This window comes from Coenobita brevimanus, chromosome 99, assembly GCF_032717465.1.
Source record: "Coenobita brevimanus isolate Jiangsu-jjx chromosome 99, ASM3271746v2, whole genome shotgun sequence".
In the NCBI taxonomy this organism is placed as follows: Eukaryota; Metazoa; Arthropoda; class Malacostraca; order Decapoda; family Coenobitidae; genus Coenobita; species Coenobita brevimanus.
This window is the reverse complement of record NC_137052.1, coordinates 2,624,512-2,643,651: the sequence shown is the minus strand read 5'-3', so window position 1 is coordinate 2,643,651 and position 19,140 is coordinate 2,624,512. Positions and strand designations below refer to the sequence as shown.

The 19,140-nt window shown below is 42.1% G+C and overlaps 1 protein-coding gene and 1 pseudogene across 1 annotated transcript in view; both read left to right on the top strand.

Moving 5' to 3' along the window:
• Strip (striatin interacting protein) overlaps nt 1-16,869 on the top strand; it is a 35,214-nt gene extending 18,345 nt beyond the window's left edge. Inside the window, exons 12-16 of the mRNA XM_080283921.1 lie at nt 1,186-1,413; nt 2,880-3,198; nt 4,847-4,963; nt 5,650-5,784; nt 12,788-16,869. Of these exons, the coding sequence (XP_080140047.1) occupies nt 1,186-1,413; nt 2,880-3,198; nt 4,847-4,963; nt 5,650-5,784; nt 12,788-12,946 (958 nt within the window). The 3' untranslated portion in view covers nt 12,947-16,869. The remainder of the gene's footprint in view (nt 1-1,185; nt 1,414-2,879; nt 3,199-4,846; nt 4,964-5,649; nt 5,785-12,787) is intronic.
• On the top strand, nt 2,566-2,684 carry LOC145414491 (5S ribosomal RNA; annotated as a pseudogene).
• Nucleotides 16,870-19,140: the final 2,271 nt, after the last annotated feature.

Genomic DNA, 19,140 nt, shown 5'->3' with positions numbered 1-19,140 from the left:
AAGGGACTGACAAGAGATTGAGCTGGCTGGATGAATTTTATGTGGAGAAGTGCATGACCAGGAATTTGGCCATCCATCCATCCATCATCCAGTCCTACATTGCCCCATGAGGATCGTAGGAGCCCGGGGCTAGGCAGTTGGTCCCAACAGTTAAGATGAGAGTGACCAGCCTCACTCATCCCTGAGTGGCATTACATGAGCAATCAACCCCAACCACCCCTTGGATATAAACCTTCACAGGCTCAATCCGACTGGAGCGCAGTAATTACCCACTAAACCACCAGGTGCCAATATTTGGTTATATGGTTACCACCCAGCATAGTAAATGGTTTTCTGGTGTACAAGAAACCATTTGGCTTGTCACTTAGTGTAGAGTCACCCACAGGCAGAAGGAAAAAGAAAGACAGAAGAGGGAGCACCTCTTTTTAATGTAACAGTGTTTGGATTGACTCGATCAGATAGGTGTATGTGAAGCTACAGAATGTGGTGAAATTTTTTTGGCGTATCAGATAGAGCCAGGGTTTTGAGGGCTTGAATGATGAGTGAAAAGAAGCATGGCTTATTGGATTGGACAAACTTTGACTGTCTGGATGTTGCTACTCCTCACCCTGCCCTAGGATGGAAAAGGAGGTCTGGACGATGATGATGATGAGTATCAGTGAGAATAAAATGCTTAAACTATACTGGAAAGGCAACAGAGTTAGTTTGAATTGCTTTAACCTTTTAGCTACTAGGTTTTCCCTCAACGGAATAAACTCGTGTGGCAATAGCTGTAATAAAATAGTCAATTGGTGCTGGATCAGTAGAAGGGCTAAAGATTGCAGTTGTTGGCATGTATTTGGGATACTTGACTGGTGGAGATGATAGAAACTAACCAACTGGGAATGCATAGTCGAATTAGTGATATGCATGTTGTGCTTATATAATGAACAGTACAGTAGCCAATTTGTTTTCAGCTGATGGCATTGGGCCACTCGCAGCTTTTGAATACAGAGTTATGGCTGCATGAAATTTGACGAAACTTTGATATGAGGTAGGACTGAGTCTCCTTGGATACTAGTTCAGTCAGCACTCCAGTCTGTCCACACTTGGCTAGCAACTTAGCTGAAAGGGGTAAGGAATCTTTGTCAGGCTAGAGTAAGTGAGCTGTATGGAACTGCATTACAAACATAGATTTATTTTCAGGATGACAGTAGTACAAAGCATGAAACTTGGGGTTGATGTGAACCGACACAAGGAGGTTCTAGTAAAGGCCGTGTCCGCCACGCTACTGCTGCTCCTCAAACACCTCCGCCTTAACCACGTCTACCAGTTTGAGTTCATGTCTCAGCACCTCGTCTTTGCCAACTGCATCCCACTCATACTCAAGTTCTTCAACCAAAATATTATGGCATATGTACAGGCAAAAAATACGTAAGTTAGCTCGTACATTCCCCTCTTAAGTTCCCCAACCAGAATATTATGGCTTATGTAAAGGTAAAAACATGAAAATTAACTCGTAACTACATATACCAGTACTGTACTTGAAAATGTGTGTTGTATTTTCCCAAGTTAAGAGTTGTGTATTCTATTTTTTCCATAAATTTTTCAGTCGCTGAATAATAATTTGCATTTTAAATATTTAGACTTAATTTGAACAGTGTCAGAACCTCCTTGTTGAATTTTTACTTGTAGTGTGGTTTCTAAATTATTCAAGATTTTTGGACCTAAATGTATGATTTGTGTAACTATGTCAGTGCAGCATGTATTTGCTATTGGTAGATGTTATACTGGAATTATTACATCATCATCATCATCATCCAGACCTCCTTTTCCACCCTAGGGCAGGGTGAGGAGTGGCAGTGTCCAGACAGCCCAATTCTGCCCAGTCCAATGGGCCACGCCACCATTCACCCATCATTCAAGCCCCTAGAATCCTGACTTCATCTGATACTATCATTAATATTATTATTATTATCTATTCATCATCCAATCCTACGTTGCCCCATGAGAAGTGTAGGAGCCCGGGGCTAGGGAGTTGGTCCTGAGATTTAAGGCGAGAGTGACCGGCCTCACTCATCCCTGAGTGGCATTATGTGAGCAATAAACCCCAATCACCCCTTGGATATAAACTTTCACCGGCTCAATCCGATTGGAGCGCAGTAATTACCCATTAAACCACCAGGCACCAAAATTTGGTTATATGGTTGCCACCCAGCGTAGTAAATGGTTTCTTGGTGTACAGGAAATCATTTGGCTTGTCACTCAGTGTAGTCACCCATAGGCAGAAGGAAGAGGAAAGCATGAAGGAAAGAAAGACAGAAGAGGGAGTGTAAAAGTCACCTGTAGGCAGAAGGACAAGGAAAGAATAAAGAGAAGAAAGACGGAAGAGGATAGAAGGAAAGAAGGCTGGAGGAGAGGAAAGGACAGACACCCGAGAGCAGCACTACATTGAGTGAGTGGATGGTGAGCACCCCCACCTACCACAAATTATTATTATGCCTAGCCCCAGGCTCCTACGCTCCTCAGGGGGCAATGTAGGATTGGATGATGGATGGATAGATTATTATTATTAATATTATTATTATTATTGGCCATGCCACGTTGAGTACACCGCTTCCTGTCCGATCAGCGAAGTTAAGCAACGTTGGGTCTGGTTAGTACTTGGATGGGTGACCGCCTGGGAACACCAGAGGCTGTTGGCATCCCTACGTGGCAAGTGGGGTTGGTGGAGGATTAGTGCCCCTCCCTGTAAAACAATTAACTCTAAGCCCTTGACCACCCCGTTTGGGATACATGGCGTCTGGCAATGGATGGATGGATTATTATAATAACTGTTGTAAATGTACTTATTTATACTGTATCTGTTTATTTATTTATATTTATATTTTATTTTGTAGTATTCCACTGCTGGATTTCCCTGCCTGTGTGATTGGAGATCCACCTGAGATGACGGCTGAGGCGCTGGAGGCAGGCACGGGGAGTCCTGGTATGGGTGGGGGCAACAGCAGCCCGGGGGGTGGTGGTGGAGGCAGCCCTGGGGGTGAAGGAATTGGTGGCGGCAGCAGGGAGCAAGCCTGGGTCACGTGTTGCTGGCGTAACATGTTCTCATGCACCAATCTCCTACGAATTCTCAACAAGCTGTGCAAGTGGAAACACTCACGGATTATGATGCTTGTTGTATTTAAATCGGCACCTATACTCAAACGCACTTTAAAGGTAAGTCCTCTTTGTAAGTCAAGGATGGTGTTCCATAATGTCAACACTTTCCTTGCAGTTGGTAATGTAATTTTAGGGAAGCTGGCAAATCAACATTATATGTAGCAGCAGAACTTAGTAGGCAATTATTTTGTATTGAAAATGGACTTTTAAGAAAATAATGCTTTTAGCAAGAATTTAGTTTATATTACAGCTACTGTACTACTTTCTGTTACATGGATCAGCATTCTGGTGTAATATTTAATCATCATCATCATCATCATCCAGACCTCCTTTCCCACCCTAGGGCAGGGTGAGGAGTAGCAATGTCCAGACAGCCCAAAATTGCCCATTCCAATGGGCCACACTTCCATTCACTCATCATTCAAGCCCCCGGAATCCTGGCTCTATCAGATACGCCAAAAACATTCACCACGTTCTGTAGTTTCACATATTGTATCCGACAGAGTCAATCCAGATGCTGCCATGTTAAAAAGGGGTGCCAAAAATCCCTGATCATGCATATCTCCTCACAAAATTCATCCAGCCAGCTCGATCTCCTTCAGTTTCCTTTTCATTATATCCATTTTACCTAGTGGCTTGAAAGAGCACTAGCATTTTAATTTTGGAACTTGGGTTGTATTTGTGTGTTATATTGTGTTAACTTTCAGATTGCTTTCTTAGTCCTTGTTCCTGTAAAATGTTGAAGATTTCCTTTACTGCAATGGAATGTAGAAAATGGAAAATAGACTTAGAATATTAGTACAGGAGTGTGCATGCCGGTATTTTGTCAACAAAAACAAACAGGACCAGGAAAAGTATCTGTAACTGATCTTAAACATCTTACAGGATAGTCAAGTCCCCTTAATAGTTAACTTTTATCATAGATTGTTCTGATTATTTTTATTTATTAGTCCCCAACAGGTCAAACCGGTCGGGGACTATAGGTTTGTGCTGTTCCGTCAGTATTCAGTACTGTACATCTCTCAGTCCGTCCACAGTTTTGTGTCCGCTCTGTAACTTCCACATGTATGGACAGGTTTTGATATAACTTCACGCAGTTGTTCCCCATTCCATGACAGTGTGTTGAGTGCAACAACCAGCCATCTACTCCCATGGTCAAGGTCACACTTGGGGCTCAAACAAGGGCACTGTCATACTTAACATCCATGCCTACATTCATGTCCGCTCTTTAACTTCCATATGCATGGACCAATTGTGATGTGACTTTTGCACAGTTGTTCCCTGTACCATGATGATGTGTTACATACTAAACCTGCCCTCTACTCCCAAGGTCAAGGTCACACTTGGGGCTCAAACAAGGTCGGGTGCTGTCATACTTAACAGCCATACATACGTATTGCTGTCATACCTACATTATATACACAGTACATATGTATGGTTATCATCTTTGTATTTCATGCCAATACATCATTGCTAATTTATGTATTTATTTTCACTTTAATGTTCAGTTACATGAATGTGTCATGTTTGGGAGCTGTATGACTGAACATAAATGTGTGAACAAGCAGTCTTATTCAGAGTGTAAACCTAGGAAACTATAATTCACAACTAAGAGGGGTTTATCATTATAAACAAGACACCTTAAACACACACAGGAGAGATACAAATACTCTGTGTACTAATATGAACTTGTATCATCCTGCAGGTAAAACATGCAATGATGCAGCTGTATGTGCTGAAGTTGCTCAAAATGCAAACTAAATATTTAGGAAGGCAGTGGCGAAAGACCAACATGAAGACCATGAGTGCTATATATCAGAAGGTAACATGTTGTTTTTGTGACCCCATGCTGATCTGAATGTGAACTTAGCGGATTGCAGGTTGAAGTTGCCGTCCTTGAGTCCACCATCCTCTTTTGGGGAAATCAAGAGACAGTTGAAGGACATTTGTATCGCTAGGCAGCAGAACCACCTGCATACATTATTGCTACCACACGAAAGTATCCCTCTCCAGCACCTGAGTGAAACATACACTAAGGATTTGCAACCATCTGACAGCCCAGAGATTCAGCAGAATTTCCTCACTCTAGTTTATCTGTTTTCTCTTAAATAAGCTTCTAAAAATCATTAGCAACTTATATTTTCTATAGCTGAGTGGCAGAATTCACCAGTAAAATGATGATGTTGATGGTGAGAAGGATTATTGTAATATATGCTTTTTTACCAGTATTGCTAGACAGTCACTTGAGCAGCCAACAACTTAGTCCCTAAATGAGAGTGAATAAGTGTTTGTCCAATTTCACTGGACATACGTTGATAGTTCGCCCATGTTTGTGCCTTCTCTCTCTCCTTGTTTTCTTAGATCCCACTTCATGCAATTGTTAGGTTGGAAAGAGGTCATAATTATGATAATGGTGGTGGTGATGTGTTTGTATGCTGCTTCAGCTGCACTGGATGATTCTCCCACTAAGAAGACCAGCAGCTTTATATTCTCTGTGTTTTGCTAAAGGTTCGTCACCGTCTAAACGACGATTGGGCGTATGGCAATGACCCAGATGCCCGACCGTGGGACTTCCAAGCGGAGGAATGTGCACTTAGGGCCTGTGTGGATCGATTCAACTCTCGCCGATATAACTCTACCATTGTAAGCTTTGAATACTGTATATATATATTTATTTATTTACTGTATTTAGAGAGGTTTGGAAGTCGGTGAGGCTAAGGAACTGACAGAGATCGAGCTGGCTGGAAGAATGTTGTGAGGAGAAGTGCATGATCAGGGATTTGGCTTCCCTTTTTAACGTGGCAGCGTCCGGATTGACTCAGTCGGATACGTTTATGTGAAGCTACAGAACATATTGAATGTTTTTGGTGTATCCAATAGAGCCAGGATTCCAGGGGCTTGAATGATGAGTGAATGGAAGCGTGGCCCATTGGATTGGGCAAATTTGGGCTGTCTGGACGTTGCTATTCCTCACCCTGCCTTAGGGTGGGGAAGGAGGTCTGGATGATGATGATGATGATGATGATTTATTTTTGTACATTCAGTCCCCACTTAAGTCTAGGATGTGTTTGGGTGCAATACTTCTTTATCTCCAAGCCTGTGGCATGTCTGTTGGATGCAATGTCTTTGAAGCAGGAGCTTTGGGAATAATATACCCCTTTCACTTCAAGAATTTTCATGACGCACCTTCCATCAGTCATTCAGCAACCACTCTTATACTGCCCCATCAGGAGCATAGGGGCCAGTGCAGGAGTTACCAGTTGCGTGGCATCGTGTGAGCAGTAAGCCCTATCCACACCTTGCTTGTAAACTCTTATTGGCTACATCTGATTGGAGCACCATAACCCACTAGACCAACAGAAAATGTCCCAATGTAAAGCCATAGTGACCCACCCTACTGGGAGATTTGTATCATTGCTATCTATCTGTCTATCTATTGCCAGATGCCTCAATCCCATATGGGGTGGCCACAAACAAATCGCCTCCACGTCGCCCTGTCCCCAGCCATTTCACTGCCCTGCTCCCAACTCACACCCCCGTCTCTCATATACCTCTCCATTTCATCCCTCCATCTCATCCCCGGCCTCCCCTTCCCTCTCCCCTCCACCTCACTCACGTACACTCTCCTCGTCAGTCTCTCACCCTCCATCCTCTCCACATGGCCAAACCACCTTAGTGTATTCCTCCTAACGCTTCCTATCACATACACATCCACATCACAATGCTCCTTTATATCCTCATTTGTCAGCCTGTCTCTCCATGTGACTCCACAGGCTCCTCTTAAACAACTAATTTCCACTGCTCTTACTCTTGACTTGTGTCCTTCCAACAACATCCAAGCTTCACTTCCATCTGTTAGAGTTGGTATCACAATACTGTCATGCAGTAACTTTTTCACTTCCATGCTCACTTCCCTGTTTCTTATCACAGCTTTCAAGGAACCAACAACCTTTCTTCCCTGTTGTACTCTTTCAAGCACTTCACCCTCCAAACCTCCATCCTTACTCATCACACTACCCAAGTACTTAAACGTACTCACGTTTTCCAATTCCTCACCATCCAACCTCGCTGTACATTCACTGACTTCACCTCTCACAAAGACCATCACTTTACTCTTCCCTACATTCACCTTTAGATTCCGTTTCTTACACACTCTCCCAAACTCATCCTTGCAGCTCCCCTTCTTCTTCACTCAACAACACTGTATCATCTGCAAACAACAGTACAGGGAGTTTCCAAACACTATCCTCTCTCACCAGGGCCACTCCAACATCCACTACCCTACCTTGTACCTCTTTTATTACCCCATACATGCACAGATTGAACAACCATGGAGACATGATGCATCCCTGTTTCAACCCAACCTTCAAAGAAAAAAATTCACTCAGTTCACCATCCACACGCACTGCAGCCTTAGCACCATCATATATACTCTTCACAGCATTCAACAGCTTCCCATCTACTCCATATATTCTTAATACTTTCCTCAGTCATTGTCTATCCACCCTGTCATATGCTTTCTCCAAATCCATGAGAGCCACGTACAACTTCTTTCCCTTCTCTAGAAACTTTTCCAATAAGAATCTAAGAATGAATATCTGATCTACGCAACCTCTTCCCTTCCTGAAACCTCCCTGTTCTTCTCTTACTAATTCCTCTCTTATTTCCCTAACTCTGTCAGTAAGTATCCTACCATACACTTTTCCTATTACACTAAGAAGACAAATTCCCCTATGATTACCACACACTTCTTTTTCCCTTTTCATTTGTACAGGGGAATAATTATACCTGACTTCCAATTCTCCGGGACTCTTCCTTCCTCCCAGGCCAATCTACACATCTTCCACATCCATTCTACTACTCTCTTTCCCCCATGCTTCAGCATTTTGCCACACACTTCATCAATTCCTGGGGCTTTCCCCAATTTGCCTTTTTTCATTGCTTCCACAACTTCTATCCTATGGATTTCTTCCTGTCTTCCCACCTGCCTCCTTCTCCCAGCCATTCCCCAGCCACTTATACTCGCATTACTTTCATTCTCTATGTTCAACAATTCCTTAAAGTGCTCTCTCCATCTGCTCACTTTTTCTCCCTTCTCCACTAGTAATCTACCATTTTTATCTTTCACTCCCGTACTAACTTCACTTCCACCCTGTCTTCCTCTCTTCACCTCTTTCCGGAACATTTTCTTACAATCCCTCCATTTTACACTCAAATTCCTTCCAAATTCCTCATCCACTCTCTCATACTAATCTTTTCATCTCTCTCTTCATTTCTACATATAACTCTCTTCCGCCTCTCAACTTCCACTTCCCTTTTTCTCATCCATTCATTGTATGCTTTCTTCTTTTGTGCCACAGCCTGTCTCACCTCATCATTCCACCATGCTGTTCCTTGCATCCCCTTCCGTCTTCTCTTCACCCCACACACCACATCACATGCTGCACATGTTTCTTCTGTGAATATCTCGCACACACCTTTCACATCTCCCATCTGCTCCAATTCATATTTACCCATTCGTTCCTCCACTTCTCTCTTATATTCTGCCTTTTTCTCATTCTCTTGTAACCTTTCCACTCTCCTTGCAGCAACTCCTTCCTCCCATCCTTCCCCTCTTCTATTTCTCCATCTTACTTGGATCTTGATTCTGGCCACCACCAAGTAATGGTCAGAAAGTCCGCTCCCCAAACCTCTATAAGCTCTTGCATCCATTACACATCTTCGCATCCTTTCATCCACAAACACAATCAGTCATTGCCTTCCTTTCATTCAGTTCACCACCCACCCTTCTCATCACTCACCATGTATACCTGTGGATCATTTTGTGCCTGAAGAGGGTATTGGCTATCACCAACCCCCTCCTGGCACAAATGTCCACTAACGCACTGCCATGCTTATCTATCTCAGCAGGCACACCCCACTCACCAACTATTCCATCCACCTTAAATGGTCATGTAGGTGAAGCAGCCCAAGGTTATGAAGGAGTGCATGGGGGATGTGCATATGGTCTAAGGAATGCAGAAGGGGAAAGGATACTCGAGTTTGGGGAGGCAACGGACATGATTGTGTGCAACACATATTTTAGGAAAAGAGACAGTAGGTTAATTACGTATGAGTCTGGGGGAAATAGCAGTCAGATAGATTATTTTCTGGTTAGGAGGGCCGATAGGAGGTTAGTGAGGGATGTTAAAGTTATAGGAAGTGAGGAGTGTGTGCAGCAGCACAAACTATTGATTTGTGATATGGTGCTTAAAGAACAAATGATGAAAAAGAGGACTTATGTACCTAGGAGGAAAATATGGAAGCTGAAAAACCAAGTAGTAAGGGATGCCTTCTATAGCGAGTTGAGGAGAGTGGTGGCTAAACAGGGAGCTGTAGACAGAGGCGTTAATGAACAGTACAGAGCCCTCAAGAACAATTTCTTGAGAGTTACTGATGTAACATGCGGCTGGACAAGAGGACCACCAAGACATAAAGTAACTTGGTGGTGGGATGAGGGTGTAGAAGCTGCAATTAAGGAGAAAAGAAGGCTTTTCCGGGAATGGAAGAAGGGTGGTAGCAAAGAGGAATATTTGGCTGCCAAGCGTAGGGCTAGGAGAGAGGTATACAGGGCAAAGTCTGAGTCACAGAGACAATTACTTGATAACCTAAATCATGGGGAAAGGAAAAATATATTTAGGGTGGCAGGTCAGGTGAAGAGGGATAATCGGGATATCATAGGTGAGCAGTGTGTGAAGAATGATGAAGGAAGGGTAGTGGTGAACAGTGAGGATATTAAAGATGCATGGAGAGAGCATTATAACCGGTTGTTGAATGAGGAGTTTGACTGGGACAGGGAAGGTTTGGAGCCAGCAGATCCAGTGTCTGGCCCTTGGCCTTTGATTGATACTGCTACTGTGAGTGAGGCAATAGGCAGGATGAGGGTGGGGAAGGCAGCAGGTGTGTCTGGGTTGACTGCCGAAATGTTGAAGGCCTCAGGCGATATAGGGGTGAGTTTAGTCACTGACCTGATAAATAGGATTATTTATGAATGTGTTGTCCCAGATGATTGGCTGAAGAGTGTAATTGTAAATGTGTATAAAGGGAAGGGTGATGCCCTGGAAAGAGGGAATTATAGAGGTATAAAGCTTTTAGATCAGATAATGAAGGTAATGGAGAGAGTTTTAGAAGGTATGATTAGAGAAAGAGTGAATATTGATGAGATGCAGTTTGGGTTTATGCCAGGTAGGGGGACCACTGATGCCATATTCATTGTTCGACAGCTTCAGGAAAAATATATTGGTAGGAGAAGGGATCTTTATTTTGTTTTTGTTGATTTGGAATAGGCCTTTGACAGAGTCCCTAGAGAGGTGGTGAAGTGGGCAATAAGAAAGCTTGGCTTGGAGGAGTGGCTGGTTAGGGTGGTTATGGCCATGTATGTGGGTGCTCACACCCAGGTGAGAGTGAATGGAGATTTGAGTGATGAGTTTTCCGTGAATGTTGGTGTGCATCAGGGGTCAGTCTTGAGTCCCATGTTGTTTATCATGGTACTTGAAGCCCTTTCACGTGACTTTAGAAACGGACTCCCGTGGGAGTTGTTGTATGCTGATGATTTGGTGTTGATTGCAGAGAATGAAAGGGAGGCGGAGGAAAGGTTTAGGAAGTGGAGAGATGGTATGGGGCAAAAGGGTTTAAGGGTAAATGCAGATAAAACAAAAGTGATGATATCTAGGGTTGGTGGCGGTACAGTCAAAGACGAGGGAGAGTGGCCATGTGCAGTTTGCCACAAGGGCGTGGGAAGTAATTCCATCTTGTGCGGTGTGTGTGATAAATGGGTGCATAAGAGATGTAGTGGTATCAGAGGTAGACTGCGAGATAATGCTGATTTTATGTGTACGGCGTGCCGGGGTGAGCAGGTGGAGATCGTCAGACGTGAAAGAATTGAACTTGCTGGTGAATCTCTTGAGTGTGTGGAAGAGTTTTGTTATTTAGGAGACATGTTGTGTGCTGGAGGTGGGGCTGGAGCTAGCTCTGTGGCTAGGGTGAGAAGTGGTTGGAAGAAGCTCAGGGAGCTCTTGGCTCTCCTGACATTGAGGGGGCTCTCCCTACGTGCTAAGGGGTCTTTGTATGCAGCGTGTGTTAGGAGTGTAATGCTGTATGGCAGTGAGACCTGGGCAGTGAAGGAGGAAGACATTCGCCGGCTCAGACGTACAGAAATGACAATGATTAGGTGGATGTGCAGTGCGTCCCTGCGTCCAAGGCCTGGAGGGGCTGGGTTTACAATGGAAGAGTTGAGAGGTAGGATGGGACTGGAGTGTATTGGTGTTGTGATGAGGAGAGGTAGATTGAGGTGGTTTGGACATGTGGAGAGGATGGGGGATGATAGTTGGGTGAGGAAGGTGAGAAGTGTTAATATTGGGGGTGGGGTTATGAGGGGTAGACCGAGAAAGACATGGGACGAGGTCATTAAGTGTGACCTTAGGGTTAAGGGACTGAACAGGGAGGCTGCAATGGATCGTGCAGCATGGAGAGCCGCCATTAGGTGACCAAGGCCGACACATGCAAGCATGTTGGAGCCATTAAAAACGAAAACGAAACGAAAACTTCACATTCCCTGCTTTACCATTCATATCACCAATCAAAAACACTCTCTCATTCCTTCCAAACTTTTCCAAGCACACTTCCACATTTGTCCAGAACTCTTCTCTCACTCTGCTTGCACGATCTTACGTTGGCGCATACACGCACACAATCGCCCTCATTTGTATTCCAACTTTCAGTCTTACCCACACAATCCTCGAGCTGGCTGATCCATACTGTCTTATGTTCTTCCATCTTTTACTTACAACAATACACACTCCTTCTTTTGCCCTCTCATTCTCACCTACTCCTGCACATATACCCCATCCATACTCCCATTCCCTCACACTCGCTCCTCCCCATTTAGTTTCAGTTACTCCACATACATCCACTTTCGCACCCTCAAGCACCTGGACAATCTCTCTCTCTTTCACCTCATCATTCGCACCCCTTACATTCCATGTCGCAATCCGTACCATGTCCTTTGTCCGGTCCTTGGTCATCAACTTTTGATCAGTCCCTGTTCGAGGCTTCTTGTTTGTCGTTTTAGTTAGCTGTTTTCCGGGGAGGGGCACTAACCCTCCGCCAACCCTTTTAGTCGCCTCATATGACAAGCAGGGTTACTGGGGGAGTATTCTTGGAAAACCCCCTACCCCCAGGGGTAGGCTCTGTCATTTATGTCATTTATATAAGTTTGAACTTAAGAACTACAAATATAACACATATTGTTTATAGTCAAGAACTACAAGTATAACACATATTGTTTATAGTCAAGAACTACAAGTATAACACATATTGTTTATAGTCTTCTTACCACTCTGCTAGAAATACTGCGATGATATGGAAAAATCTGTAATGAATATGTGGTCTTTGTCAGTAAGCATGCCATCAGTATTTGAATGTTTGTCCCCCTCTTTGCACATTTTCTTTCTGTCTGGATCCTACCTCACCCCATGTAGTTGGGTTGAAGTTTGAGTTGGGATGATGATGGTGGGTTGGTGGTGGTGGTGGGGATTTCATTTGAGATGAGATTATGTGGTGTTGGTGGTATGATGATAATGTGATGTTCATGTTTTTCCACATACAGGACCCTGAACTAGAGCCTTTAGACAACTGTGTGACTAGCGTGTTGGGTCGCCCTGTGGAGCTGACAGAGGAGTTCAAGCGACATTATGAAGTTTGGCTCCAACAGGAAGTTTTCTCGGCATCCATTGACTGGGATCAGCTTCTAGTACCAAATGTGTAAATAACGAAGAAAAACTGTAGAACAGCTTTGACCTCTTGAATCAGGTGATGTAATTATTAGATTATTTTTTCATCCCGACAGATGATGATATTCAGTTTAGGAGAAATTTTTGAAGCTGGATGAGTTAGACATACCCTTTATTAACCTATTCAATGCTAGTGATCTTTCCTGTTGTTAAAAAGAAAAATGGTAGTCAGAATTAAGAAAAAATACATCATAGGGGTGAAGGGTTAACCTCTTGAACCACAGTGTCATTTTTAGTGTACTTTTAATTTGCAGTTACCAGATGATCTTGTGCAGCACAAGAGAGGCCTCTGTTGAAGGAGTTTATTAAGTCCATATCTAATCCTTCCAGTTTGAAAAGTACCTCTTAATTTAAACCATATGGGGGATAGGTGGAATATGATATTAAAATAAAGTTATCATAGTGAAGTGTCAAATGAGGTTTGATAATGATTTTAATATATTAGGTGATGTGTTAACAGGAATGTTTAGCCTCTCTGCTACTTCATGCCTGGCTGATGGGATGTCAGTGATTTAGGAAATCTGAGAACTCTGAGCCTTTTTCACGTCAGTAATCTTCACGTTTATCATACAGTAACAAAACTCTGTACATATGTAAATGTATATATTTCTTACAAATGAAGTAAAGTACCCATGTTCACACATACTGATGAATTGGTTGGAGCATGTTTTGGGTGACTAGTCACTAGTGTCCAGGAGGGCAAAAAATAGCTACCACCACCACACTAGACAGTGGTTGTCATCCTGTGTCTACCCGTAAAGTATCAACACACATTTTTCACCGCAAAAAGAGCAGAGGGTTTGAGAAAAGGGTGAGGTATGGGAAGCATGCTTCATATTAGGGGTTAAAGATGAAACTTAACAAGAGGTGTAAATAGGAGTGATTTTTTAAATGACATCAGTACTAGGATATATTAAGTAATCAGTGCCCAGCTTGTGATATAAGGGAGGTTACAAACAAGGTATAAGATATTTGCTGTACAGTATTTATGAAGAAAAAATATGAAAGCATTTATAAATTGAGCTGATTCATAAGCAAATCCACTGCAGTGAAACATGCAGAACTTCAGCTGCTGCATTAACCCCTGTAATCCAGTGACATTTTGAAATTAAATTCCTGATACTGTAACATTTTTTGTATTTTAATTAATTTTAGGAGACTTTCACTGTACAGATTTTAGGTGCAGTGTAGCCTCCATTATCTGCTTCACTACCGTGGTACTCTGACAAAATTGTTTGGAGGTAGCAGTAACAAAATAAAAATATACATTACCAGATTAAAGGGATTAAATTATCACAACTGAATTCAGTTCAAGATTTTAATGTCTGTTCTGAACAGAGGCTATAGCATGTGTACCAGTGTCAAGCTTAACCCCTTCATTATAGTGATGTCTTGTAGATATTGTTCTTGCTCTCCCCTAACAACTTTATTCAGCTTAGACATTGCAAACTGGAGGTGTTAGATATACAGTGGCCTTCATTACATCATCAATACAAGATGTCGTGCTTGCAAACACACCAAAAAAAGATGCCATGTTCTTATTTTAAAAATCCCCATATTGGTGTTTGCCATGGTACTGCTGGTGTTTTGTGTGGGCCTGAAGCTAAGGCAAGTGCTAAAACCAGCTGGGTGCCTCCCAGCAGTTCCTGGAAACTGTTGGATAAAGAGAGATCTAAGATGTCTGATAAGATATGTAGAACTTAAAGTGCAATGATCTGAAAGTAGGAAGAATATACTAAAGTCACTGGATTGAAGGGGTTGAGGTTACTGATGATACAGCTCATAAATTATCATAAGTATTGCTGTTTTGTTTTAATTTGTATTTTGGATTCAGCAGCGCCGTGATTGTGTACATGTACCGGGGACCACAAATCGATAGACATCTAGTCATACATGTTTGGTTATGTTGACATTATGTGAGTTAAGAATTTATTGAGTGCTAGACATTTTTTCAAGGTGTTCTCAGAATAAATGGAGGTGTAATCCTGATATTTATATAATACAGGTAGTCATGATCAGAAGTTCACTGACATATCCCTATTGCTGTGAGATGATAGATGTTACATGAAGTATTTTTGTATAATGTAGTAGTATGAAGCACACAGCAAAAGAGTAGGAGAAGGCAAGATACTCTCGGATATTCAAGGAGGCATGAGAAATAGGGACAACAAGATACAATAATGGTGGGGTACAAGCAGTGAACTTTTGCACATGATACTAAAGTAGACTTTCTGTAAAGAAAATGTTTCCAAATATATCTATGCTGAAAATGCTATGTATTTATAGAAATTTTGAAGTCGTATGCATAGACCAGTGAGCTACTTCAGGTAGTGAATATAACGTTTTTTTTTTAGTCTGACAAAAAGAATATATTGAACCTAGCTGGGCACTTAAAGCTCACGTCACAGTAAATTATTTGGTGCTTTTATAGCTTAGAAGACTAGGTCCCAGTTCTGCTTCTTACTTCCAGTTTTGTAAATGTGTTCATTGTGTACATTATTATGTAAGGTAACTTTTTTAAAGATTTTATTTTTGGTTGGCTATCACTAAAACCCTATTAAAAATAAAATACTTATTGATTTGTGTCAAACTTGAACACTTAATTGGTATATATCATTGCATTGATTCCTGTATGAAAATTAACAGATCCATTCTATTTTAGCCCTGTATCCAGAAACCATTCATAGGGTGTGTACTCACTCACCCATAGCTGCAGATCCTTTATATGAGTAGTGAATCAGTATCTTCTCAGCACAGTGTTTTGGAAATAACTTGAATGGATTGTTGAAAGTAATTGAATGGATTGTGTGGTGTGTGAGAGAGGTTGAGGGGCAACACAAGCTGTAAATGGTACTGTCAACCAGATAATGATATGTGCTGTGTTAGGTACATGTAATGTGTTCTTGTATAATGGAATATAAATGTCATCAGTTACATCCACAGGAATCGTATGGAGGCGTGAAAATACTGGGCTCGTATTTTTGTTGGCTGCGGAAGCTCCCTAGCACCTCTTTGTTAAGGATTCATTCATTCCAAACCAGCCATTAATAGCCTCTTTTTTTTGCTGCTCATATCTTCTTAATATTGAAGTAGATTGCATGAATGATGTGCCATATTGTATCATATCCTTTATGTAGGCTCCAACATGCCTGCATACATCAGCCTTGGCCACCTCATGGTGACTGTCCATGCTGTTCAATCTCTGGCAGCCTCCGTATCCAGTCCCTTATCCCTGATGTCACTCTATGACCTTGTCTTAGGTCTTTTTCAGTCTGCCTCTTGCAACCCCACCCCTTATGTTCACACCTCTCCATCCCCACCCAGTTGTCATCCTCCATCCTCTCCACATGCCCAAACCATCTCAGTCTGCCCCCCTTATCACAGCACCAATGCGCTCCAGTCCCATCCTTCCACTCAACTTTTGTCATAAACCTAGGCCCCCCAAACCTTACATTCAAGGACACATACAAGAATATAGTAACAGCAGAATCAGAAATAAACCAGTAAAGAAAAGGTGTTAGTAAGCTTCCTAACCACACAAGAATAACACCCTTAAGCCCCTTTGAGCTACCGCCACTCAAGTGAATGAAATCAAGTGGGGCCACCTGGAATTAAACGCTGGAATTAACTAGACTGCATGAGAGTTGAGTGAGAAATGACTGTCTATCCCCATCACCACTAGCCATCTTGGCCAGGTTGAATAAAATCGTATGGTGGTAACAAATAAAATACCAGACCGCCATACTGAAAAGGTTAAGTAAAGGACCCTTCCCTGTATATCATCCAAACGTTTATTATATTTTTTATACTAATTTATTGATTTTATGTTGTTTTGAAAATTTGTGTTAATCTAAGTCATGTGTAAATAGTGTAATTATTCTTATATAAACAAAGTGCATTGTTTTAGTAACAGTAATATCATTATTCCACATTACAGGCTGCTGTCATAGGCTCCTTCACTCCAGTAATGTGGTGCTGGAGAGGGATGCCTTCAAGTGGTGGCACAGATATGACTGGGTGATGCAATTGATGTCTTATACAGACATCCCTCAGTCTCTTCCCTATCCCACAACAGGAGGATGGTGGACTGCAAAAGAAGGGTGTTTATGGGGCAGTCTAATGGGTTCACATTCAGATGAGCCTGGGGGTTCCTACTACTACCATTATTACTACAGTGCCATAATATTCACTTTACTCTTGCAGCCACCTTGTAGATTTAGTCAACTTTGGAAAGATGTCGGTGAAGGTGGTGAATGCTAGATAAGCATGTACCCCATACAGTTTGAAAAGTTGAATTAAATTGTCTGAAGGTAGCAAGAATATAATGAATATATGTCACAAGAGTGCAGTAATTAGCCATTTCACTGCCAGGATTTGGTGCTGGAAAGGGATACCTTCCCCTAATGACACCAGAAATGGATAAATGAATTCCCCGAGCTAGACCTTAATCAATCATATGGCCTCGCTGGATGTTGGGAGAGCACTACCTCTCCCAGTAGGGCAGCTACCCGGGGTGGGGTGCGAACTCGACCTCGCGGTCGCGAGTCAAGCGGTGTACCACTGAGCCACCCAATTCCCCCATCAATTTTAGGAGAAAAAGTATTGAGAAAGTTGCTGGAAACATATTTCGGTTTGGCCAGTCCTTTGTGGTGTATCAGCTTTCATTGTATCTTCCCATCGTTTGATTATGTGTTAAAGCATTGCTGAACAAATGAATGAGAAAGCTGTTAGGTTTTTCGGTTACGACAGTGGAAGTTGTGTATCCATTTTAATATATTTACTAAAACCTACATTATATGAAATCGAAATGAATATTAAGTTGGTGATAGTAAAGTGGAAAGCTGCACTGAAAAGTTTTTTGAAATTGATACACGTTTTTCGGTTACGACGGACGATTGCGATGGTGTATGAATTTGAAATTTCCTATCGTTTGCACACCGTCTTCACATCACACACCAAAAGCGGAAATGTCACCGGGTTATGGTGTAGCAAGGGAAGAAAAAACTTGAAGGGTAACTGCAATTTAGCCCGATGACCTTGGTAGCCTCTTGCAGGTTATGGGGCTATTTCTTTGACCTTTAGAGTATATAGATTGGTAAGTACCATTGTTCATTAGTATGTGTTTGCACTGAACCCCTAGTGCTAAATGAACAGCTTGTATTATATATGGTAGTGAACAATAAAATTAATTATTAACGTGCCCGGCGGTGTCTGGCAACTGCTTAAAGATCATAGGTTCTCGATTAACATATCCTTTGAGTATGTTATGGGGCTGTTAATAATAACATTAACACCGTAGTCTTTGTAGAATATGAAATGCATAGATCAAGCACTTATCTAAACAGCATCCGATAAAAATTTTCCTTGGGCATAAAGTTCGCTTTCAAATTTCAAAATCTTTAATGACAAGTCTACCATACCCTATTCGTAATAAAGTTCAGAAATCAGCTACCCAACAGATTAGGTGGAGGGTGGTAGTTATTAATTATGTAAGTACATATAGTTTTATGAGCGCCAAATGAAAAGTACATTCCTCTAGTGACACCTGGCAGCGTCCCCCACCCACCCCCGAGGCCCACGAGGAACTTCAACTCGTCAGTGTGTACTCAGCTGTCGGAAGGGGTGGTGGCGTCAAATTATTTTTGTCGTTGTAATGACTAATGTGTGAGATTGGTGGTTTCGTAGTGACTAACAATGAACCTGTAGTGTGTGTGGAGGCTTCCTCGTTGCACCAGGCAGGCTTTAGGTAAGTGACAAAGAACATATATAATGTTTCATGTGTAAAAGTGAGGTGGGTAAGTTTGTTGGGCATCACTCTTCAAGGGCATCATGTGAATTCCACTCGTTTTCAGTTTTATAATTGGATTGAAGTATCACATTGTACTTTCTTATAATTTTATGTGAATTTTGTCGAATTTGGAAGTTTGATTTGGCCTTGGAAGTATCACGATGTTTTGTCGCTTGGTGTGACATAACTTTTAAAGGTTACGTCGAAAGCGATGGGCGTCTGAAGTACATTGTGCATAAATCGAGTTGTACCTTTAGTGTGAGATGTAACTCGGTATTTATGTGTGTGTGTGTGTGTGTGTGTAGTATTTTTACAGTTGCGTACAATCACATGATTACGTTAGGTTGGCATAGGAAGACAAGATTAGTGATTACGTTGGGT